We start from the raw sequence: 23,385 nt of genomic DNA on the forward strand, positions 1-23,385 counted from the left end.
AACCGGGCGTCCTCCCAGTTGGTGACACGGCGGAAAAAGTTTAGGCTATCCCGGATTAAAAAAAAGAAAACATCGCGGCCGTCGCGCATGTGACTCGTGACTGCTTTGCCTCAGCCTAATGGTGTCGACAATTAACGACCCGTGCCAATACTGCCAATCAATTTATTGAAGAAGAAGCGTAAAGGTGTAAACGTCGTCGCATTTTCTCGAACGTGTCCCTAATCTGAAATGGGACTTCATTAGCGCTGCTCCTGCAAATAGGTATTTCGGATAGCTGGTTAAGCTGGTGCTGGCGAGGATTGTCGAGAAAGCGGAGCTGTCTGCTGTCAATGAGCCGACCATGACTGACTGGTATCAAGCGAAAATCCTGCGTCTGTGCGAATTGAACAATGTCGAGGACAAGAAGGATGTTCTCACGGACATCAAGCTTAAATTCGGCGCCTTGAATAACCGGGACGCCGAGCAGGTCGCCCGTAGCTTGGACTACGGGCCGTTCTATTCGCAGCTAACCTCGAACGACACTAACGACAGGTACGATGACGATCGAGATTTTTGCGATTTTCATGGACGATAATTCATGCAGAAAAAGAAACAGAATACCAAGAGAAAGTCGAATTAGGCTCTTTTCATAGGACATGTTTATTGGACATTACTGAAGAAATGATTACAATTTCGTTGTCATAAATATAGTTTCACCAGAATTTTTCAGTAATGAGCGTTTGATTTTTGCGATTCTCATAGACGATAATTCATGCATACACATATACATATATTGTTTATAGAAAGAAAAACAGAACACCAAGAGAAAGTCGAGTTACACTCTTTTCATAGGACATGTTTATTGGACATTACTGGAGAAATGATTACAATTTTATTGTCATAAATATAGTTAAGTAAAAAATTTTCTAATAAAGCGTGGCTACCTCTGGATTGTATCTTCTATTAATCCTGCTTTGTTGAAAAACAGAATAAAGGGAAGTACAAGTTAAAAGACGTTCCAAAATTGGCCAATATCCAATAAATCTACACCATTGACAATGAAATTACATCATTTCTTCAGCAATGTGTAATAAACATATCTTATAAAAATCAAGAACACAACTCGATTCTTTCTTAGTATTCTGTTTTTTTCAACAGTGTAGTGTATAATCTGCGAATTGTAGTTCGTGTAAGCTTTTAATTATTTATTTCCATTTAACTGTTGAACGTTATTGTCAATATTAATACATGTTAAGTATCTACATTGTGACAATCAAAAAGTTGCTGAAATTAAATAGTCATTATTTTGTAGTAAATGGATACGAATGATAGATGAATAATCTTTCTCTGTTAGACTGATAAAAATGATGGGTTATTTTTTTCACAGAATAGCATTCTCAATATTCATTTCTATAGTAGAAAATAATATTCATTTAGCTTCAGCAACTTCTCGATTGTTACGTTGTATGTGTAAACAACAATAGTCCTATCAGTATAACATTTTGAAATTCTTATTTTATGATTATTCAAACTAATTTATATGCGACTGGTTTTACTCATAGAATCTAGTGCAAAACTTTGCTTTTTGTATTAATTATGCAATATAATGCTTCTGAAATTTACTACTAAGAACGAAAAGAATACCGCTTTTCTTTTTTTTTTACAGAGAAGTCGTAGAGCAGATATGCGATATTCTGGCAATTTTGTTCAGCATACTGGAACCTGGGGAAATCTATCAGAAATATTTAGTCCAAGTATCCGCTTTAATAACCAATCCACATGCTTGCGTGAGATTGCTTGTGCTGCGTGAATTTCTGCGTACGGCCTTGCATCCGGAAAAGATATTTCAGTTGCTCGCAGACACCACCCTTCTGATTTCAATTATAAACCGAATCGGCGATGACGACTTGAATGTCGCCGAATGCGCGATGAGCATAGTGAAGAAGATTGGAGAAAATCCAAATGGCTTGTGCATCTTGTATAAGGGCGAGCTCCTGAGAACGTTCGCCCGGCTGTTGCAGAACGATACCATTAGCTTTCGCATTTACGAAGTAATTGTGGACATTGCCAAAACATCTCACGAGGCTCTGGAGGTATCGGCCCAATCGGGCTTTTTGAACAGTTTAATCAACGTACTGGAGAACGAGGATATACTGCTTCAATTGAATGCCTTGGAGATATTGACTCAATTAGCCGTGTTCGAGGAGGGTCTGAGTTACCTGGAGCAACAGGACGTTCTGAACAAGCTAGTTCAGAAAATAGCACATGTCGACGACAATCCCTTGTCGAATCTTTTGATCCCCGGATTGATGAAGTTCTTCGGTAACGTCGCGCGTCACTGGCCGAACGAGTTATTCTCCCGATATCCCGTGGTAATCTCCGCGCTTTTCGACGTGATAGACAGCGGGGATCAGAATATTCTGGGTCCTGCGTTGGATACCTTGGGATTTGTGTCCGCGAGCATCGAAGGCAAGTACGCGTTGCAAGCCCTGGGAGACGCGATGCCGAGCGCTCTAAAGAAAATCGCCGAGATAGTACAGAAAATGCCGACTGCTCTGAGAATTCGCGGCTTGAATAATCTCGCCCTTATACTCGAGGTCAAGAGAGTCGAACAGGACAACAGAATTTTATCCCTAACGAAGCTGTGGTTTGATTCGCTGTGCGACGATCCGTTGGGTATGATCGTGGAGATATGCAGACAACCGTTCGCCGATATCAGACAGGCCGGTTTGGAGGTGCTGGCCGTTATTAGTTCGCAAGTATGGGGGCAAGAATACATATCCACGTATCCTGGTTTAGTAGAGTTCCTATTAGACAGAAATATCGAGTCGTTCAAAGAGTGTAAAAATGCAAAATACGAAGTCGTGAAACGTTTGTCTCAAGCGGAGCGAGATATATTCGACGCTGATACCATCCAGAAATTCAAGCGGTTCGTTCACGAAGGCCCATACTTTGTCGAGGTTAATACGGAAGTCGCGATAGAGGGTGCTTCGTAAAGGGGAGAATAATTTTTCGCATTAATATTAAATATTAATGTTAAAGATTATGTTACGCATAACATGATAACATGAACAACTTCAGTGAGAGATAGAAATAAATATTTATTTTTTCTTTTATTCGTAAAAAAGAAGGTATTGATTACCACAGAAGGTTGATCTTTGTTCTCGCATTTAGTACAAATAAGCCAACGTTATTGAAGTACTTATACTTGGGCTGCGTTCCGATATTCACTGCAAGTACTGAAAATTTATAGTTTACGTAACGTACACTATACATTTTCAGTACTGACAGTGAATATCGGAACACAGTCTTATTGTTAGTCTCTTTTTCGGAGCAGTTTTCTTCATTAACGAAACATTATTGATATTGGAATTTATATACAAAGAGAAATAATTTATTTTATATCTAACGATACACAAAAAAATCTAAATTGTTACGTTATATTCGAAACAATCAAATAAATGGTATTAAAATATACATACATATATGTAGTAATGTTCGCGATATTTTATCATTAATCTTCGCAGATCTTTACGAAATTTATACATAACGTGTAAATAAGATCGTATAAATAATTGTACGGGTGTATGATGTGCGTTAAATATACTTTAATCTCTATTGTATGCGTTTCCGCTTTTTCGGTGAGACAATCTTCAGCATACTGACCACCGGTGCTTCAAAAGCGACTGACACTACAAACGACAACGCGTACGATAGCACTAGCTGCCCCAGAAATGTTATCATCTGAAAAATAAAGTGTTTCATGACAATCCGCTGTTAGTTAATTAAAGTTCTTCTCTCTTCGGTCATAAAACTTACCATTACATCTTTCCCTAGATGAAACGGAGAGTCTAGGTTCATAGCGGTTAGACGAATCACAAGCGGATGAACTAGATAAGAGCAGTAAGTCACTCTGCTGAACGGGTACAAGAGCGGCCACGATAGAATCTTATTTACATATCCTGAAACAGTACCGGTTTAATAGCCCAGTGTAGTCCAATTAATTAGTCTAATGTTTATTACAATTAATCTAATATAATTTATCAATGCATATGTATTTCTTACCACCGTAGCCAGTACTACACGCTATTACGATCCACGCTAGACCTAGTGCCCACGCACTGTGGCTCAAGGATGAATACGCCGCTGCGGTAACGGGTGTAAGTTCCGCCTCGTATAAACCATAAAGCAAACTCAAGAGACACGCAGAGGACAGGAGCCATCCCACGACGACGGTAGTCTAGAAATGAGATAACGTTTAAAATCTTTTTCTGAGTAATAGAAACTAACAATTTAATTTTTTTATCAAAGAGGAATGTTCAGACGACATAAAGAGACGACTTCTAAGGCTCAGTTTCACGAGTGTCGGTTAACTTTTAATCTTAGATTAAGTCTAATGTCCCTTTTAGAAAGAGACGAAGAGTGAGTTAATCTAAGATTAAAACTTAACCGATACTTGTGAAACTGGGTTTAAGAGACGTTTCAATCTTTCAAACGTTAAGTTTTTTTGAGATCGTTGAATTTTTCTTGATATTGATCGTACCTTAGACATTTTTACTTTGCAATCAGTCTTGAAGAGAAAGTAGCCGACGGTCATGCCGATCAGATAAGGGCCCAATCTCGTCCACGGCTTGTCGTAGATCTTGTCGAAGAGGGCCAACGGATCGTCCAGGCTCGGCATGTGATTATTAACTAGGGCGATGTAGCCGGTGGTTACCCATGAGCTTACTAACAGAGTGACTAACGCGAAAGCTGCGATTTTGAAGTGATTTGTAGCCAGTATTAGAATCACTCCGCCAACAATATAGAACTGCGTATCGTCCGCTAGGTACCAACTCCAAAGCATACACTGCAATATCACGGTGTAAGTTTACCTCTTTGTTTGATGGAAATAGAATAAAATTTGAAAATCTCCAAAAGGGGGCGAATTAAAAGGAGTATAAATTAGAATTAGAAAGATTAATAAGCATGAAATTTGTACTTTACAATTATTTTTATAAAATATTGCATTATAATTTATATTACGAAAAAAAAATTAATTATTGTGGAACCAACATTCGAAAAGTTTTGAAAATTATGAATCCTATTATAGGGAATATATATACAAATAAAATAATACGCACCATTTGGTCGACGGGAAACCACGTATTGATATAGAGTAAATTCCTCCACCAATAATTAGGACAATTATAATGATCTGCCGTGGGAGGCTCGAAAACGGAATTCGTATAGAAATGCTTCATCGAGATCTCGACTACACCTAGTACGAACATGTACGGCGTGGTGAGCCTACAAAATCGATACAAAAGAAGCCCGATGAATTTTAAGGTGCCCGCGGCGAAGCCTCGCGTGCCCTGCGTGAGTCTCTTCAGGTCTCCCTTGGCGTTGGTTCTAAAATATAGAAAGGCCACGAGCAAACCGCCCATGAAGAAAAATGTATCGACGCTGAAAGCCCCGTTCGTGATGGTCTGGAAGAGGAATCGCTTCTCCACCACTTTGCGATATTCCATGTTGTCCGAGTATTTAAAAACGATAATGCACGTGTGCCCGAGGATGACCCAGGCCATCGATATCGCTCTAAGCCCGTGCACGGTGCTAATTGTGTCTCTGCCCACATTACGATCGCAGATAACTCTCAAATTAGCGGGAACGGAGAAAGAAAGCAGAAGTTCCTCGAAGGTACCTGCAAAAATTGGAAGGTTGAAAGGTACTTTTATTGTATCGCAACGAATATATTAATTAAAAAAGAACACAAGAGTCTTCTTCCCAGATAACATGCATGTTGCATAAGACGTCGTAAAGACATATTTAAGACAACTAAGATATCTTAAGATATCTTTAAGATATCTTTACGACGTCTTATGCAACATGCATGTTATCTGGGTTCATAGTCATATAATTCTAATCTAATCAGGAGAGAAATGATCTTATAATTAATTTCCATTCTACTCTTTCTGCTTTGGTCTAATCATTTAATTTTTATATGAGATTATTACAATCACTTAATTTTTATAATCGGGAATTAGAAAAGAGAATAACAGAATATGGATATATTATATATATATATATATATATATATATATATATATATATATATATATATATAAGTAATGATTTTTACATTTTTATTTTAAGTTAATCGCTATATTAAATTAAGTCAATACGTTAAAAATAAGGAACAGAGGAAAATCTAATTTCGTTTATTTTTATATAGAATAATTGTTAAATATTTATGTTCGCAAACTACATCTCTTGCGATTCAATTTATAATTTGTCTGTTTTTTTACGGGGATGATATTTTCACTTCAGGGATATTTAACGAGTAATACATAAAAGTTTAACGTACTAAGCTGTTGCTCCTCTTTGGTAGACGCTCGCAAATCGTTCTCGAGACTGTTGTTATTGTTAATTGACTGCATGCCGTTGCTACTAGAATCTGCCACTGGAACAGGAAGGTAGACCTTACCTTGAACAGCTGCGGAATACAATAATAAATCGTGTGACTACTTTTTTACCGTCCTTGTCTTGTCTTGATAGTCTGTAAGTGATAGTCGTGCATTATATTAGTCTGTATTTTTTACGTACGAGATGCTCATCGCTACGTTAGTCGCTTTTTAAAATTACAGCATTTTTCAGAGTTATTACAGTACGAGTTAGTACCATGACAGTGAATTAGCAGTAACTTTCTTCCTCAGTACAAAACAGTTATTATATTGCTGAAAGCAAGACTACGTTTTGCGTTTCGTCTTATAATTTATTCGTCTTATTTGTCTTATTCGTCTTATTTAATTCGTCAAACTTGATTCTTATTTCTGTCATTTTTGCGCAATTTTTAGTTTACACGATGTCTTAGAGATTTCTCACACTTTTTTCTACCTATGTATGATTCCTTATATATATTTCTTTTCAGGAATAGATTTTTCTTTAATAAAGATATATCGATATACTATTAATATACTATTAATATTTCCATATTATATAAACTAAGCTCCATGCACATGTATATTAATAACAAACCTTATTCAATTTTAAATGCATAGTGCTTTAAAGAAATTTTAGTTGAAAATTTATAAAGAGTTATAAAGAAATGTTCAATATTTTTAATACCTCAAAAACTAAAGATAAAAAACGGTTTACTTAAACACATTTTCTAAACTAAAAACAAATTTTCACTAAAAAAATTCAGTTTTAAGTAGATTAAAAGACCTATGCATAAAAAACTGCATAAACAATCTACAATATTTCTTTATAAATAACAGAAAATAAATCTCCATTGTTTTAATATATTGATATTATCTCGTTTCATGTGACACAAATGATGGCAGATTAACGAACGATCAAAAAATTCTTGGACATGAACATTGACTCCTTTACCATTTATGACCTTCCGATCACCATTAGTGAGATGATCAAGTTTCCCATGCTTTTCCAAATCGTAGATAGCATTTCTCTTGCGGACTAGCTTTCTCGACAGATGATATTCATACCCGGTACCGAGAATCATCAGTATCAAGACCACCACGCTGACACCGCTGAAACATATTGAATTCTGGTTTTTGCGTCTGCTCGCTTGTGCATATTTAATTAGTAACTGAAAAGATATTAATTGTAGTCTTCGAATACATAACAATATTAATAAAAACAATATACGTATATATAAATATATATTTATCTAAATTCTTTTTGTTTTTGCAAAATATGATTCGTCTTTCGTGATAATCAAATAGGCAAGTGCACTTTGCAAGTAGTCAAATGTCTTTTTTCGTATATTATACAATTTTATACTTACGATAAAACCCAGAAAATCGGATCTGTGTACATGTCATATGAGTTATGCTGATCTCTGACTTTTTCAATCGTTGAATGCTTTGCTGCAAGTTCGCTTGCGGCGAGTTTCCCAATGATAACGACGTCGGAGGCAGTGCATGAGAACGGCAGGCAAACGCCCAGGTGAATCAGTCTTGTCTGAAACAAGAATACTGTTTGTAAGTTGTTGCATTCAAAACTTTGCGTAAAATAATATGCAATATAAAAAATCTTTTTTTTTTCAAAAGCGCAAAATTCTCCGTCGGAGTCGAGATGATTCCTTAAAAATAAGCAATAAAGAGAATTTGGCGAAAAGCAAATGCATGTTATATTTACAATAAGACTTCGACTTTGATATGTATATTTAAAAACAGTTATGAAGACATTAAGAATATTCTTTTTATAATATCGGCTCCTTTTTTTTGCTAAGTTTCTATAAACGTAAGAAAACCTTACGTTTATAAAAAAGGGAATTTTGTATCTCATATTTAGACCAGAGTAGATAATTATTTTTACATTTCTTTGTTCAATGTTTAATATTGTTACCATATTATTTATACTTCTTAATATAATAATTTTATGTAAGATTTATGTAAGCGATTGTATATTTCATAAATTTTCTTCATATATATTTACGAAATAGAAAATAAATATAAAATAAATTAAAATAGAGAATATTCAAGATGTTTTCATTCAGTTATACACATAAATTTGCATATCGATGATACTTACTGGTGTATAAGATACATTTATAGAAAGTTTTAGCATATAGAATCCCAATTGAAAAGGCATTTCGACGGAGTCTGTTTGAGTCCAAACGCTGGTTCCGCTAATACCCGTATTGATTTTTTTTCGTGACTCCGTATGAATCTCTTCGAATGTAGTAACTTTGGAATCTTTTACGTGTTGTTTTGAATACGTATGGTGCGATGGGTTCTTTCCGATATAATGGCATTCGGTGGCTGACCCCATAAAATAAGAATTACCCCAGAAAAATCCGGTTGTGAATCTACCGGATGCATCGTCAACTGAAAAAAGAAGGAATTCATCATCAGCGAATGTAACAATGTTAGATTGTAACGTACATCTTATATTTTAAATGAAAAAAAAAACTTGGAAATTTTTTTGCTTTAAATTTAAGTAAATTATATATTATATATTGCAATGGATGAGAATTAAAAGCTCTTAAAAAAATAGGTCCTCGCTTATCGAAAATGACGGAACTTTTAAAACAACATAACTATAAATAGCAAATCGCACTAATAAAAATGTTTGTAACAAAAAATTTTTATTACGTTTTTTCCGAGGAAAGATATGTTAGAAAAAGCCAAAGTTGATCAAGGATCAACGGACGTAAGGATAAAGAGTCAGTTTGGATTAAAAGTTTTATTACGCATTGCATCGGCAATGTTCTTCCGATTGAGGAAAGGAAAGGAAAGAAAGACTCAGGAAACTTTTAAAGCTACTGTACAACAAGGCGGAAATCGTATGTTTTATAGGGACTAACTATTTGTCAATAGAGAAAGATTTTTGGAAAGGCTTTCGGATCATTAGAAATCTTCAAGTCCCGAGATAAAAGTTGCGCGGCGCGTGAAAGTTGTAAAAAGGAAATATTGCGCTATAGATGATACGATATATAAATAAAACAATAAGCAATACACGATGACGGAATGCTGGCGGCACGTAACATCGTTCATAAATTAGCCAGCACCATTGGCCGGTTATTATCTAATATGAAATTAGTAATCTTACTTGCTTTAAATGCCGGGTGCGTAATTTCTACCTGATTAAATAACCGGGCTGCGTAATCGTACGCGAGCTTTTTTTCGCGAGTGATGCAACGAAGTATATCCTTGTTTTACTTATCATCGTGGACAACGCTAACGCAACTCGGCGCGATCGTCATCGGGAAGGCGCGAAGAGACGGCGAAGGCTTACGTTCGGACGGAGTGGCTTCAACGAAGCATGTACTTTCTATTCAGGAAGTAAAAGATGTTATCTAACCGTCGGTACAAGCGACGGATTTACGAGTTTTGTATTACATAGGTCTCAGCTCGATCGCGATCCCATTACGTCACTTTGCGGGGCTGCATGCTTGCGGCTGCAGCTGCGGTCGGCGTCATCGTGTTTTTCGCGTCCGCGAGAGTCGTTCCGGATACCTATATCAGTATTTTGTCTCGTCTCTCACTTCCCGGCTTTCGGCTCGGTAAAATTTTACGATGTAACACAGAGTGTAATGTCATGTTTTGGTAATTGATTCTTTCGAATCTCGTTTGCCGCAAAGACTGAGTAACGAGAAATAATTTTAATTATTTATAATGATAAAAGAAGAATGACGAACAATAAAAAGACAACTAAGAAATTATTTTCTATTTAAAACAATCTTACAGTTCATTGATTGTACTTTTTTGTTTCCCCGAGGAGTGCTATTTATAAAATTTACTTTTTTTTTTTAAGAATGATATGAGGCTTGTGATATCGGAAATTGAGTATTGTGCGTACGTGTGTATTTTTAATTTTATTTATAATATTATAATATAATTTCTTCTCTCTCCTATTCTATAGATTGGTACAATTAAAGTACTACTAGTATAAAGCTTCAATATTAATTTAAGAAAAAAATTTATTTTTATTAATTGGAACAATAATTACACAATTTTTTTAAAAAGTGTAAAAATTAATAAGCTCTGAACAACAATTAATCATTTTTCTTTAAACGTTTCCATTTTACAATTAGCAGGCTTGATTTTAATTTTATAGTCATATTCTACAATGCCTGCCATTCTTTAGAAAAAAATTTGCTAAAAAATATTTATCTTTACTAAAGTTGTGTATAATTTTACAATAAGAAACTTTAAATTCTTATGAAAGAAAACTTGAAGAAATAGTGAAAATAAAAGGGAAATTGGGAAGATTTCTTCATATCTCTTTCAATCTTCGATTTCAATATACAAGCTTTCACTTACCGATCATTAACATTCACTACTTATCGCTTGATCGTGACACAATGCGGATTCATATTGTCCTTAGCATGACAATAATTTTGCATCGTGGTTCAGTTTCATTGCGGAACATTCTAAAGTCAAGTTCAGGCTCGCCTTGCAGTTCGATTTATTTCCGTACAAAACATAAATGTGCAATGTTACATTTGAATCATTTGATCTTATAAAATCTTGGAGAAAATCATGGTAATGCTATTTTATATTTTATTCATTGTCCGTGCACAGCGGATAATGAATATGAATAATCGCAATATCTACGAATTGCTGTAATAATTGTAAAACGAAACTTATAAAATATCAGGCAAGATACAAATTCGACATTATGCTATTTAAAAACTAGAAGAATTAAGTTTTATGGTCTTGAAAATATTATAATGTGTTTACTTATTACAATTTACCATTTCATGTGTGCTGCACAACAATTAATATCTTGACTAATGGTTTTAAATTCTTAATATTAATGTACAATGAATTCTCGAATTTTACTAAATGATATTTATTTTAATTATATCTCGCTGAGAGTTTCAGATTATCGTTAATCATTCGAGTTTATTGATGGGTTTACAGTAAGTTTCATAAACAGGAAGGAAAAGGCCAACCATTTACAGAGTAAATGCAATATATGTGTCGACGCTCGAGCATTGAAAGCTGCAAAAGAAAGTGAACGTGCGAAGATAATGACATTGCACTTTCTGCACTACACGGAGAGAATTTTTTGTTATATTTTACCCTTAAATTCACTACAAACTTGGGACAACTTGGCAACCAAGAAATTTTGAAAATATACAAAAGACATTTTACAAACAACGTGGTAAAAATTACCAAGCAAATTGGTACATTTTGAAAAATTATTAAAATTTCATAAATATATTTTAGTAAAATTAATCAAACATATTTTATATTTTAATGTAATAGATATTAATATTTTTTATTATAGTGGATATTAATCAGAATAGCTCGCATAAAATTCTTGGTGGTACAAGTTGTCCAACAACTATCATGATTTCAGGGTAAATTTTAAGAGAAAATTCTCTCCGTGTACATATTTCTCTGAAGCAGAATTTTAGGAGATATTTTAAAAGTCAGAATTCCTTCTCATTGCACAATTTATCGTTCTCCGAATTTAAAAGGCTTCAATATTTCATATTTTTGCAATATATCACCACTGATACTATTAATAGGTAATTGCGTAATAAGAAATCAAAGTCGTGCGTGATGCTTGGTTGTGACATAAGATCATATATACAGTTAACGTTCGTGAATGTGGCAACAGAAATTATTTCGGGTACAAGAATTCAATTCAAACGATGATGCCTCTAGAATCATTATAAGTTCAGTGATATAATCGCGACCGACAGACTTGTTGTTGGAATGCATAGAATGTTCAATTGTACGCATTCTTATTTAAACTTTACAATAATTATAATAATTAATAACAATAGTAGTTTGGTAATCATTTAGTAATAGTCGGTTATAATAATATTTAATTAAGAATCATATTTAATATTAAGTATAAAATATTATGTAAAACATTTTACTCAACCGAAATATATTTAGCTTTTCTACATTTTCTGCGTCTTAGCTATTGCAAACTTTGATCTCTCGATGGTGTGTGTGTGTGTTTATGTGTTTGTCACAACTATATGTAACGGAGAAAGTGATTCAGAAGGAGAAACGCGTTTGCATATCTGATTGGTATGACAATGTTGTAATGTCTATCGGCATTGGCAATTAATATTAACGCACCGTTTGACATTGGATTACATTTTTACATTGACAGAGGTTGCGCTAAGGATTTCAAGTAGGCGTCCTTGATTACTAATTTGAAAAGAAAGCACGCAAGTTCTTCTGTTTCATGCAACGTTCTGGTGAAAGTGTTTTCATTCTATTTGATCGGAATTCAGACGGATATTACAGACATCTGGAATTTTAATTTTGAATAAAAATTCGTCTGTTTTGTTAATTTAAAATCTTCTTGACCTTTCCATAGAGAATATACCCTCCTGCTTCTTCTCCTTAGACAAATTTATAATTATAACTACTTGCGTAACGAGTCATTCTCACGGTGAGTGCCAAATAAATTTTTTTATAGCTATTCGTACGGAATATTGCAACAGATTTTAAATGGCCATAGGCGACATTTTAGAAACTAGTTTAATGGTTTATGGTAATGTTCTCCTTCTAATTACAAGTCACAAGATGATACTGACTGTTCTTATTCGAGCATATTAATTCTTAATAGGAATATTGGTGAAATCTAGGACAAAATAATGTATGATGCAAAAATATTCAATAAGGTCAACGTTTTTTTGACATTACCGTCAACTATTAAAAATAAAGTTTCATTAATTCTCGTGTTTTTTTTTTAAATAAGAAACAAACTCCTAGTTTATCTTGCAACATGTTGAAATTTTGGTGAGCTCATCGAGAGCTACAGAGAAGACATTTCGTGTTTTATTACAAATTTAATTAGAAATTAGAAAAAAATACGAGAAAAAATTTGCAGAAGAGAAAATAGAGTAAATGGTTTCTCCCTCTTTAGTCGCATAACTTTATCTTTTACGATTATTTTTACACAGCGGGATAATGGATTTGGCATTCGCGAGCGCGATAAAAGCGGAAATGCGGATTGTAAAACATGCGCGCCGAAGAGATGCGGTAACTTTCTTTTTCTGACATACGCAAAAATGTAATAATCTCGACACATGAAAGTGAAACGCGATCCGTTTCTAATGCACAATGCCTCAGCTGTCATTTACGGTTGTTCTGTCGCAACAATAGATTAGTACATTTCAAAGTAAACCCACAATTGTCGTTGGTAAAACAATCGATCGCAACGATTGACTCTTCTGTTTGTTGTCAATTGGGCAGTTCGATCAAACGCATAGAATTTTTTTTTTTTTTTTTGAAAAATTAGGATACCGAAAAAACCTAAAAATTTTCCTTCATATCGGAGAAATGAGTAAACGGCATAGAAATTTTGATAAGTTTTTACGTGTAGAATGTATTTCATCTTTCTTCAAAGCTCTATGGTTAATAAAGCCATTATATAAAAAGCCATTATGTAAAAAGGCTTTACATTATTTATAATGTAAGCTAACATATGTTTATATAACTTAATAAGGCATAATAAGGCTAAAGTGATAATAATATGTTATCACTTTACATCTACATAATGTATTTAAAAGATTACACTGTTTAAAAATTAAGTATATTATCCAATTTAATCGACATCCAGTTACGCGATGACTTCATTTCTTCGTAATGCGTAATTATCGGCATGCAACCTATCACGCAACATTTACGTGCCCTCTAATTAAATAAATTATACTTTTCCACGATAAATAAAACATGTAATAGGAAAGAGGATAAAAAAAAAAGAGGAAAATTGTTTGCTTTTTTCGCTGATCTGAAAGCAGCTTTCGACAGATTAAATAGAGAAGAAATATGGGAGATGATGAAAAAGAGAGAAATAAGTAAAGGTCTAATTGATAGAGTGAAAGAGATTTATAGCGAAACTAGATACAGAGTGAAGATAGGCAATAAAGAAACGGAAGAATTTTGGGCTGTAAAAGGAGTGAGGCAGGGATGTCTAATTAGTGCGACATTATTTGACATATATATTTCAGACATAGAAGAAGAGATGAAGAAAAATTCTGGTGGAGTGAAGATCGGAAAGGAAAAGATATGGTCGCTAGAATATGCAGATGACATAGTGCTTGTTGCAGAAAATGAAGATATATGATGAATATAATGATGAAGGTGTTCTACAGGTATATAAAAAGGAAGAAACTAGAGCTAAGTACAGAAAAATAAAAAATAATCGTATTCAAGAAGGGAAGCGGCAAAGAGAGAAAGAGAGAATGGTGGTGGGGAGATACGAGAATTGAAGAAACAAAAGAAATCAATTACTTAGGGTATAAAATATGCAGAAACAACAATGACGAGATGCACATAAAAGATAGAATAAGGAGGAAAGGAAAAATTGCGATGGCATGGATATGGAGTTATGGAGAAAGAAAGTTTAACGCGGATATAATATGGAGAATGAAATTGTTCGATAGAATTATAAAACCAATAATGTTGTATGGAGTAGAGATATGGGGATATAGAGAAAGGAAGGAGGTAGAGATAGTGCAAGAGAGATACATAAGGTGGATTTTAGGTTTACAAAGAACTACCCCGGGGTATGTGGTGAGAGAAAAAATGAAAAAAGCGAAGATAAGAATTGTAGCGGGAATAGCGGGATGCAGAGCGGCAAAATATGAAGAAGAGAAAATGAGAAATGATAACGAAAATGTAATTCTAAAAGAATGCTGGAAGGAAAGAAAGGAGGAAGAAACCAGAGCAGATATACAAAATTGGTCGACAGAAAGTAAAGAGAGAAGAGAGTATGTACATATTATACAGAGATGCGGCATGAGCGAGAAAGAACTGATAAGGATAGGAGATGAAAAAATTGAAAACTCAAAAGCGTGTAAGGATTATAAAGATGTCAGAATAGGATGGCTGCCAGATATATCAAAGATGGGGTCAGAAAAGGGAAGGAAAAGACAAGCCTAATAGCGAGAATGAGGTGTGGAAATGAGACAAGAAGGAATATGTATTGGATGAATGTAGACTATGTGGGAAAGAAAACGAAGATATGCGACATGTAAGTACGAGATGTGAAAAAGTAGAGAGTTGGAAAGGAAGAATGATTGATATGCTGAGTGACGATGGAGCAGGGTATGGATGGATGAAAGGTTTGAAAGAGACAAGATTAGAAATGGAGAAAGAAAAGAGTAAATAGTTCAAATGTAAAATTCATAATATAAGCATTGTTCGAGTAGTTTATAAGCAGGATCGTAACAGCGAAATGCAAAAACCGAAAACATGCAGGATTTGACAAATGTATAGTTGTGTAAAGTCTGGCAGGCTAAACTGCTATGTAAGCACCAGAAGGTGAAGCATTAATAAATACTACTACCTTTTCACGAGAAATTACTGAAATCAGAAAAAACAAACTTTATTTTATTTTCCCCGTTTTTCCCCCTTTTTCCGTGCAATCATATTTTCCAATAATTGCTAGGTGATGTAAATTGCTACAGTGGACGTGTGAAATAAAATAAGACTGCGATAAACTACGCGGGAGGTACGGACAACTGTGTCCCGTTTAACGACATTATTGAGTATCGGTATCGTTTGACTGGTAGCAGCTAATTTCACTTAATTTTACCGTCAATCACTGTCGGCTGTAGATCCGTGATTAATGTCTTGCCTATACACATAGCCGACATAACGTAATATTGTAACACACAGAAATTACTTAATCAGCTTTAACCAGCACGCATACTAGAAATAACGGGAACACGTTTGTATATTTAAAGGATAATTCGCGGATGATAAATTAATTTTCTCCGTTGTTCTTTCCAGTTCTAGCTTTGGAAACAAAAATGTCAATTATGTTTCAAAAAACTTTTAACTAGAGTGCAGTTGACCAAGTATCCTCATAGTTTTATATATAATTTTGAGCCCATTCAAATGCGCTCCATTTAACTGTAAATGTAACATTCGCGTCGAAGAATGCGAGTCATCGCATGTGATAGATTTTACGAATACTTTGTGCGTAACCACGACGATACGCTCAAATAAACAGGATGTTACGGGGAACAGGTCGTTTGGCCCGTAATAGAAACGCATTTCCGCGAAAGCGAAAGCTCACGATTTCATCCCCAGCCACCGTCACTGCTGTCATGTAATTCTTCCCCTTTTCAAATAGTATAATTTCGATAATTGCAATGCCGATTTGGGCTCGCCACTTTCTAATCGCTCGAGTGGCATCTCCGTCTTTGCAACTCGATTGTAAAACCTGTATACACTTGCATATATAAACTCAGCGTGTATAATTTTGTTTATCTAATCACTTAGAGAGATTATTTTACGTAACTTGGAGGGATCTTGTGATCGGCGCCTTTCAAGGACACGTGCACACGCGGAAAGAGCGGTTTTGCTGAATATCTAAAAATTTAGCTGGTTGTACAGATCTGAATATTTTCAGACCTACTATAACTATTTCGATAATGCAACAAAATTATTATTTTGTTGCATCATCAAAATAGTTATAGTAGGTCGCAGAAGTATGATGATAATGCTGTAAAAAATTTTGACAGTTTAGCAATCAGTTTGAGTGTTCTACATAATTATTTTGATGGTGCAACAAAATTATTTTCTGCAGATCTGTATATAGCTAAATTTTTAGATATTTCAGCAAAACCGTGTGGAATAATTAAGATCTGACGACTGTTAACTTTCTTCTTGCCATATTATAATTTTTAGCCGTGAAAATGCTTGTGTAGTATATATGTGTGTATTTTCACGGATATTTTTGTCTCCACGAATAAACAAGATGTGTGTAATTCGATAATAAATCAATGATAATAAAATGTACATTTTGAGGAGTACAAAAAACTTAATAAATATTACTGGCTGAGGTAATATTTTTCGCAATAAATTTAATAATTTAATAAAAATGACATGCTTATATGTAAGTATCAAAGATTAATCAATTTAGAAACGACCAAAACCCATGGACGAAAAAGTCTTGACGATTAATCTGACCAAAACCATAATGGTCGAATTGTCACGACATTAGCCAAACGTTGTCGACTATAAAAATAGAGTCTTTCTCGTTTATTAATGGCGAAACAAATACATATACTTTTCTGTTAATAAATATTACTCTACCATAAAATAAAATTTTATATTTTTTCTTTTGTCATTACACAAATTTGATGTACTTTAAAAATAAAATACTTAGGTTTTACTACATCAAGCATTTTTATGGACATTTTTGTCTCGGCATCTCGTTTTTCGTATAATAACGTGCATTATTTGTCAACAGATTTTGATCCGTAATGGTATAGAAACTAGGAAGTGACATTTTCCAGGTATAATACAATAGAATAGCGCTGCAGACGCGCGAGGAAATAACACGTTTGTACGTCGAAAGAGCGATGACGTTCGGGACAAATGGCTCTTCAGGCATATCGCTGCATCGTGACGATAATGCTTTCCTTCGACAATGTTCTCTCGGTACAACGGCGCCTTTCACCTTTCCTCGCGCACGAAGTTCGCGAAATTCGCGAATACCGCAACGGTGATACAGGTTGCGGAGGGTGAAAGTAGCGGCCGGTTAAGGAGAATGCTTTCCGGTCGAGGAGCGTTGCTTCAAGGTGGACTCAGACCAAGCTGGCAAGGACGAACGGGTAAACGATCGCGATGAATATGAGCGAGCGTAATGAACTCTCTTTTCTTCCGATATACCAAAGAGATAAAATGTCATTCATCGATGTAAATTTGGGCCTCGTATTCGCAGCGTCATCCACGCTCAATGAAATTCGTTTATTTGCGTTTGTTCGCGTTCTTCGTTGAATTTTCTTTCATAAACACGATATGATCGTCGACGATCACCGAAAGAGAAAAAGAGAGCGCATCGATTGAAGCTCATGTGCTAATTTGCAAAAATCGTGCGTTCTGCGGTGTGCGGTATGCGGATCTGCGCAAAATACTTATCTGTTTTGTTTTATTTTCGCGACTCGTCGACTTTTGCAATAGCTTTCCCTAAAATCGTTGGTATTTCGTTGTCACCGAGAACGAAACGCGAGAAGGTAAACCCTGACCCACTTAAGACCTCTACCTGAACGACAGATGGCAGGTTTCCTCTTAAGTTCCTTGTCCGTGAAGAAATTCCAGAGAAAGAAGACGAATTTATTTAGATTGAATGATCTAAATCTAGATAGTTTCAAGTGCACATTTAACAATGCTAAAATAATTACGTGCAATTAGCGATATAATATGTGTCTTGCCTTAAATATAGAATAGATGATTTCTAAATATAAACTTCACGTAAAAGCTCATGAAAATTCAATTAAAGCATCTCATTTGCATCATTCGAATACTGACATTTTAATATATTCGTGATAGGCAAATATTTAAATTTATTTGAATATTTGAATATATCTTAATATTTATCGACATCAACTATTCTATTTGACCTGAATAATATTTACATTAAAATATATTGCAATTTCTAAAAATACTTGGCATTATTTTTGGTATCTATATCTGCAAATTTTATTTCACTGTTTATAATGCATATACGAGATTAAACTTGTAATTAATAAATACTCGTATGTATTACTTATGCATCAAATAATACGTGATTCCTAATCGAACTATCGCCTTTTTACTTTCGCCGCAATACTTTCAGATGGCATAACAACTTGAAGAAAAACACGTAACAACTGATCGTAGGTTTCGCATATCAAAAAAATTCCGCAATATTAAACCATTTTTTGAAACTTATTTTAATACTATTTCAATCACGCTAGTTTTTAAACGCCTGAAAATTTCTTCGTAAATTTTGTTACAATCTACAATCAAATTTTGGACGATTGAAAAATATAAAGAACGTTCTTTCAATAGTGTTTTTTTATAGAAAATAATATTGCTATAAGAAAATACATAATGAATATATATATACGCATCCTTTGTTCTAGAAAAACATTTACTGATACTGACATTCGAGTAGATCAGATCAAAATAAAAAATCGAGCGATGAAATCGAGTAAGATATTCTTAAGACTTTTTGTCTGCAAAAAAGAACCACAATTGCGATCTGCAAGGCAACGCGCGTTCGGCGAGCTTGCGAAAATACCGAATTGCTCGAGGAAAGTGAAGCGTCGAGAGAAGGCGTGACTCGCTAAACGGAGTCGCGTCGACTGTTTCACGTGAAGAGCCGACACGTTTGATCGGCTCTTTCTTGTGTCGCTAAAAGTGAAACCTCGCGACGAAAGTAGGCAGACCGGGAAGGAAACCGGAAAGCAGACGTTGTTTAGTGAGAATGTTCCTGTGGCCGGTTCGTCAACGTGACGTCGTCGGCGATGTCCCATTTCTTTCGACGCGACGCGACGCGACGCGATGCGGACCGGACAGCGCCGAGAACGGAGGAGCGCTTCTCGAGCTCGAGAGCTACCGGCTTGAAAAAAATCTTAACGGTAAATTTTTCAGGAAACCCGAAATCGATATTTACCCCGGGGAAAGTTACGAAGCGCGCCGTAATTTGGTAACTTCGTCGCGCTCGTACCACGCGCGACGACACGGAGCTCTCAAATTAGGAACCCGCAAAATTAAAATCGGAGACTCTGTCATTACAATAAACGGCGGACAATTTCGAGACCTACGCCGCTAAAGCACTTTTCGTTCCCACAATCGCGCGTGATGCAACTGGAAGGGATTCGAATAACTCGCATCTCTCGCCGAATGATTTAGCACGATTATCTGCAGCGCAATGTAACGTAGAAAGCTGCATGCGGGAGAAAGTTGTAATGCATAGGAAGTTACATATACACGTGGTACAAAAAGGTTCGATACGAGACGCGGGGATCGCGATGTAATCAGATCAAAAATTAAACGCCTTACGCTTAGCATAACGTAATTTATTACGTAAAGTAATAATGTAGATATTATTAAATACTTTCTATGACGCAAAAATGGATATAACAATTATGTAACGCATCGTGGGGCATCGATTGCGTATTATAAAATACAAGCTCGTAATTCAAATTGTAGTAATTTATAATAATTCAAGAAGACAAAGAACAAGGATCTACGAGAATAGAACGTTAATGTATATCTATTAACTTCTTCAATGTATGTATATTTCATTGTTGACGAAGTTAGTTGCAATGAAGATGCATTAGAAACAACTTCTTGCATAGACAACTTGTTTCAGGAACGAAGAGAATCCTGTTTCCTGCGGTAAAAAAGGGATGAAGGTCATTCTCTTCGTTCCATTTCATTCGAAGCATTGGAGCAAAGTACAACCCAAGTACGATAACTGTTTCAAGGTAGCGTATACGTTACAATTTAAACATTAATACAATTTATCAAAGAGCTAATAATTCGATAAATCCATAAATACAATTTACGTTAATTAATAATTTCAACAAACTATTATTTTAAAAAATATAATGGAAATAATTAGAGAAGTTATCGACAATATTTTTACAATTACCAAATAAACTGCATTAAATCAATCGGCAAAAATTTTATCACAGAGAGAAAGAGAGAGAATTGTATAAGTTTCTCAAAATTCTGAAAAATTTTGAAGAATTTTTAAAAAGAATTACGATTCATCATGAATATGTTTATTAGTTGCTAATGTCGCTAAGTAGTATCTCGTAAACTTTCTATAAAAGTAATAAAGTTTTACGAACTTATAAAAGATACATGTATAGACATAATTTCACAAAGATTCACATATAAGAAAGACAAGATTAAGTGACGTTAATCTACTGTTAATATATATTTAAATAATATAAACAATAAATATATAATATAAAAATATAAGTTTATTTATATAATATATATTATTATAATATTTATTATAATAATATATATAATATTATATGTTATTTATATGTTATATATGCATGTATACACCCTGAATAAATTATTATGTATTATAAATAAATTATAAAAATTATCTTTGTAAATTATTTTAATATTATTTTGTTTATTTCTTTCTGACGTCATTGCGTTTATAAATACAAAACTTCGTTATGCACGGTAACACTTGAAATATGTAATATTTACTGTTTATACGTCGAGACTCATTTTTTACAGGAATCTTAATTTATTTAAAAAAAAAAATGTTTTTTTTTTCTCACTTACAAGAAAGAGATGCATTAATCAGCTTTTAAAAATTTTAAATTGGGATTTAAATAATCACAATAAAATTAATTAATTGAGCGATAAAATAATGATAAACAAATGGAGGAATTGAGCTTACTTTTAAGAGCCCACAATTCTTCGTTCTTCAGAGCATCGATGTACATCGTAATGTCTTTGCCGCATTGTACTCCGACGGGGTACTTCCCTTCGACCCAATTCTTTACTAAGTTACGCGCACTAAAAACATCCAGCATGTCCGACAGGCTGGTCCAATTTCTTTCGACCACATTAGTCGTCGTTGGCAAGCTTCGTACTCGGAGAATCGGTTCCTCTGTGACGCTGCTAGGAATCTCGGTAGATATCTCTTCGGCGTGTACGCAGATCGCGGAAAATATGAGTAGAATTACAAACGGCAGATGCATTGTGCTCCGCATGTTTATCTCATAAATGTTCACAGAAAAGATTTATCACGATGTATTTGGCGTTTACGGAAGATTTCAACGAGATTCACTGGATCCACATAGTCGACGGTTTAGACAGATCTTTGGGGGGTCGATTTATCAGGGTCAGCGAGAGAATTTTCTCTTTTTCTGACGGTCGATTCCTCTTGATTCGCTGACCAAAAAAAAAACTCACAAAATACTTCGGCGGATCTTTGCGCAAATGAAACAGCGATTCTCTGTCAAGATGCTCGTGATGACATTGTTAGAAATGTCATTAATTTGTCGTGAACTTGCGTATTTGCTTCAGCATTTAGATGATAAGGTCCTCACGTTGATCACGTTATTCGTCGATTCACCGTTATTTTAACGGTATCGATGTTATATGGATATTTGCATCTCTATTTCTGAGTTGCCTGTCGGAGAATCCTGATAATGCGACTTTTTCAAACTCATATTAACTTCGAGACGTGTGGATGTTGTCGCATCCGCCCTCAGGAAGAAGGGGAAGAATAATGAACACGGCGAAGATGATCGGCTATGCGCGTTGTTCAGATAGATCCTTCTATCCTGCTGGATGACCACGAATCAACTGTATCGTACGAGTCGGTGTTGTGGTCCGACCAACGGTTCTGAAATGTTCTCGCGGTATTATAATGAAGATGATGGTGGGGCGCGAGTCTCCCTGCGGAGTGAAAATCGAAAACCTTTAGAGCGGTCGGTGTCGGTGCGCGCGAGGCGATTCAGGCGACGACGTCGAGAGCTCATCGACACGTGCTCGCGTGCGTTCTAGTCATTTAACGAAAGAGGAGATTTTTCTTAAGTCAATTTAGACTAATTTCACTTATTCTCGGAATAATTGAATAGCGTAAGCTGCTTTTGTGTACGAATCCTCGTTAAAAAGATCGACGTGTCTCTGATTAATTAAAGAATCCACAATTAAAATTCATAATTTTATGATCTTGAGACGTGTGGAATTCAATTTAAATCTATAATCGTTGAAATGCTGAAGGCGGAACTCAACCAAAATTTCCGACAGAACAAGATATTTTATTTCTTATACAATCTCATGTAAAAATAATCGAACACTTAAAAATCAACTATCTTATATATATATTTTGAAACTTTCGCCTTGAAAGGCATTAATTCTGCATTCATAAGTTTATGTCTGTCGTTTATGATATTCGAGAATTATACATGTGTATTAATGAAATTTCTGAAAATTGCGCATCAATGCTATACGTTTAAGCGTAAGAGCAGCGTTGCACAACAAACACAACTATAATTCCGGGCCTCACGTATAGCATTAGCCGGTAAAAGAAACGTCGTTCTTTAGTTCGACAAATTTATGAAATTAGTATCTCATATCAGTTTAGATTAAAATATCTCGACGGATATAAAAGCTGCTTCTTTTTGATGAACAAGTGATACACACGTAACAG

General features: G+C 34.8%; 2 protein-coding genes across 3 annotated transcripts; one reads left to right on the forward strand and one right to left on the reverse strand.

The window, feature by feature from the left end:
- The first annotated feature begins 1 nt into the window (after position 1).
- On the forward strand, positions 2-3,749 carry LOC139810528 (26S proteasome non-ATPase regulatory subunit 5). The gene is made up of 3 exons (XM_071774152.1): positions 2-184; positions 262-531; positions 1,646-3,749. Exons 2-3 carry the CDS (start codon positions 341-343, stop codon positions 2,973-2,975), a joined length of 1,521 nt encoding a protein of 506 aa, XP_071630253.1. The 5' UTR covers positions 2-184; positions 262-340; the 3' UTR covers positions 2,976-3,749.
- Positions 3,555-22,930, reverse strand: LOC139810525 (nose resistant to fluoxetine protein 6). 2 transcript variants are annotated; one of them, XM_071774148.1, is made up of 10 exons: positions 21,622-22,930; positions 8,518-8,813; positions 7,769-7,944; positions 7,354-7,511; positions 6,326-6,454; positions 5,103-5,662; positions 4,523-4,828; positions 4,045-4,219; positions 3,799-3,941; positions 3,555-3,723 (listed from the first exon to the last, which is right to left on the reverse strand). In XM_071774148.1, exons 1-10 carry the CDS (start codon positions 21,935-21,937, stop codon positions 3,595-3,597), a joined length of 2,388 nt encoding a protein of 795 aa, XP_071630249.1. In that variant the 5' UTR covers positions 21,938-22,930; the 3' UTR covers positions 3,555-3,594. The 2 variants fall into 2 exon arrangements, with proteins under 2 accessions (XP_071630249.1, XP_071630250.1); XM_071774149.1 differs by having other exon boundaries at positions 6,326-6,421; positions 21,622-22,929.
- Between the last annotated feature and the right edge of the window lie 455 nt (positions 22,931-23,385).

The sequence above is a fragment of the Temnothorax longispinosus genome, chromosome 3, assembly GCF_030848805.1.
Source record: "Temnothorax longispinosus isolate EJ_2023e chromosome 3, Tlon_JGU_v1, whole genome shotgun sequence".
Classification (NCBI taxonomy): Eukaryota; Metazoa; Arthropoda; class Insecta; order Hymenoptera; family Formicidae; genus Temnothorax; species Temnothorax longispinosus.

Excerpts from the sequence above, each read along its gene's own strand:
- LOC139810528 (XM_071774152.1), top strand. The coding sequence starts at position 341 with ATGACTGACTGGTATCAAGCGAAAATCCTGCGTCTGTGCGAATTGAAC. Across the intron at positions 532-1,645 it reads TCGAACGACACTAACGACAG|AGAAGTCGTAGAGCAGATAT; the intron begins GTACGATGACGA and ends TTTTTTTTACAG.
- LOC139810525 (XM_071774148.1), bottom strand. The coding sequence starts at position 21,937 with ATGCGGAGCACAATGCATCTGCCGTTTGTAATTCTACTCATATTTTCC. Across the intron at positions 8,814-21,621 it reads AGAATTGTGGGCTCTTAAAA|TTGACGATGCATCCGGTAGA; the intron begins GTAAGCTCAATT and ends TTCTTTTTTCAG. Across the intron at positions 3,942-4,044 it reads GTGTAGTACTGGCTACGGTG|GATATGTAAATAAGATTCTA; the intron begins GTAAGAAATACA and ends GTACTGTTTCAG.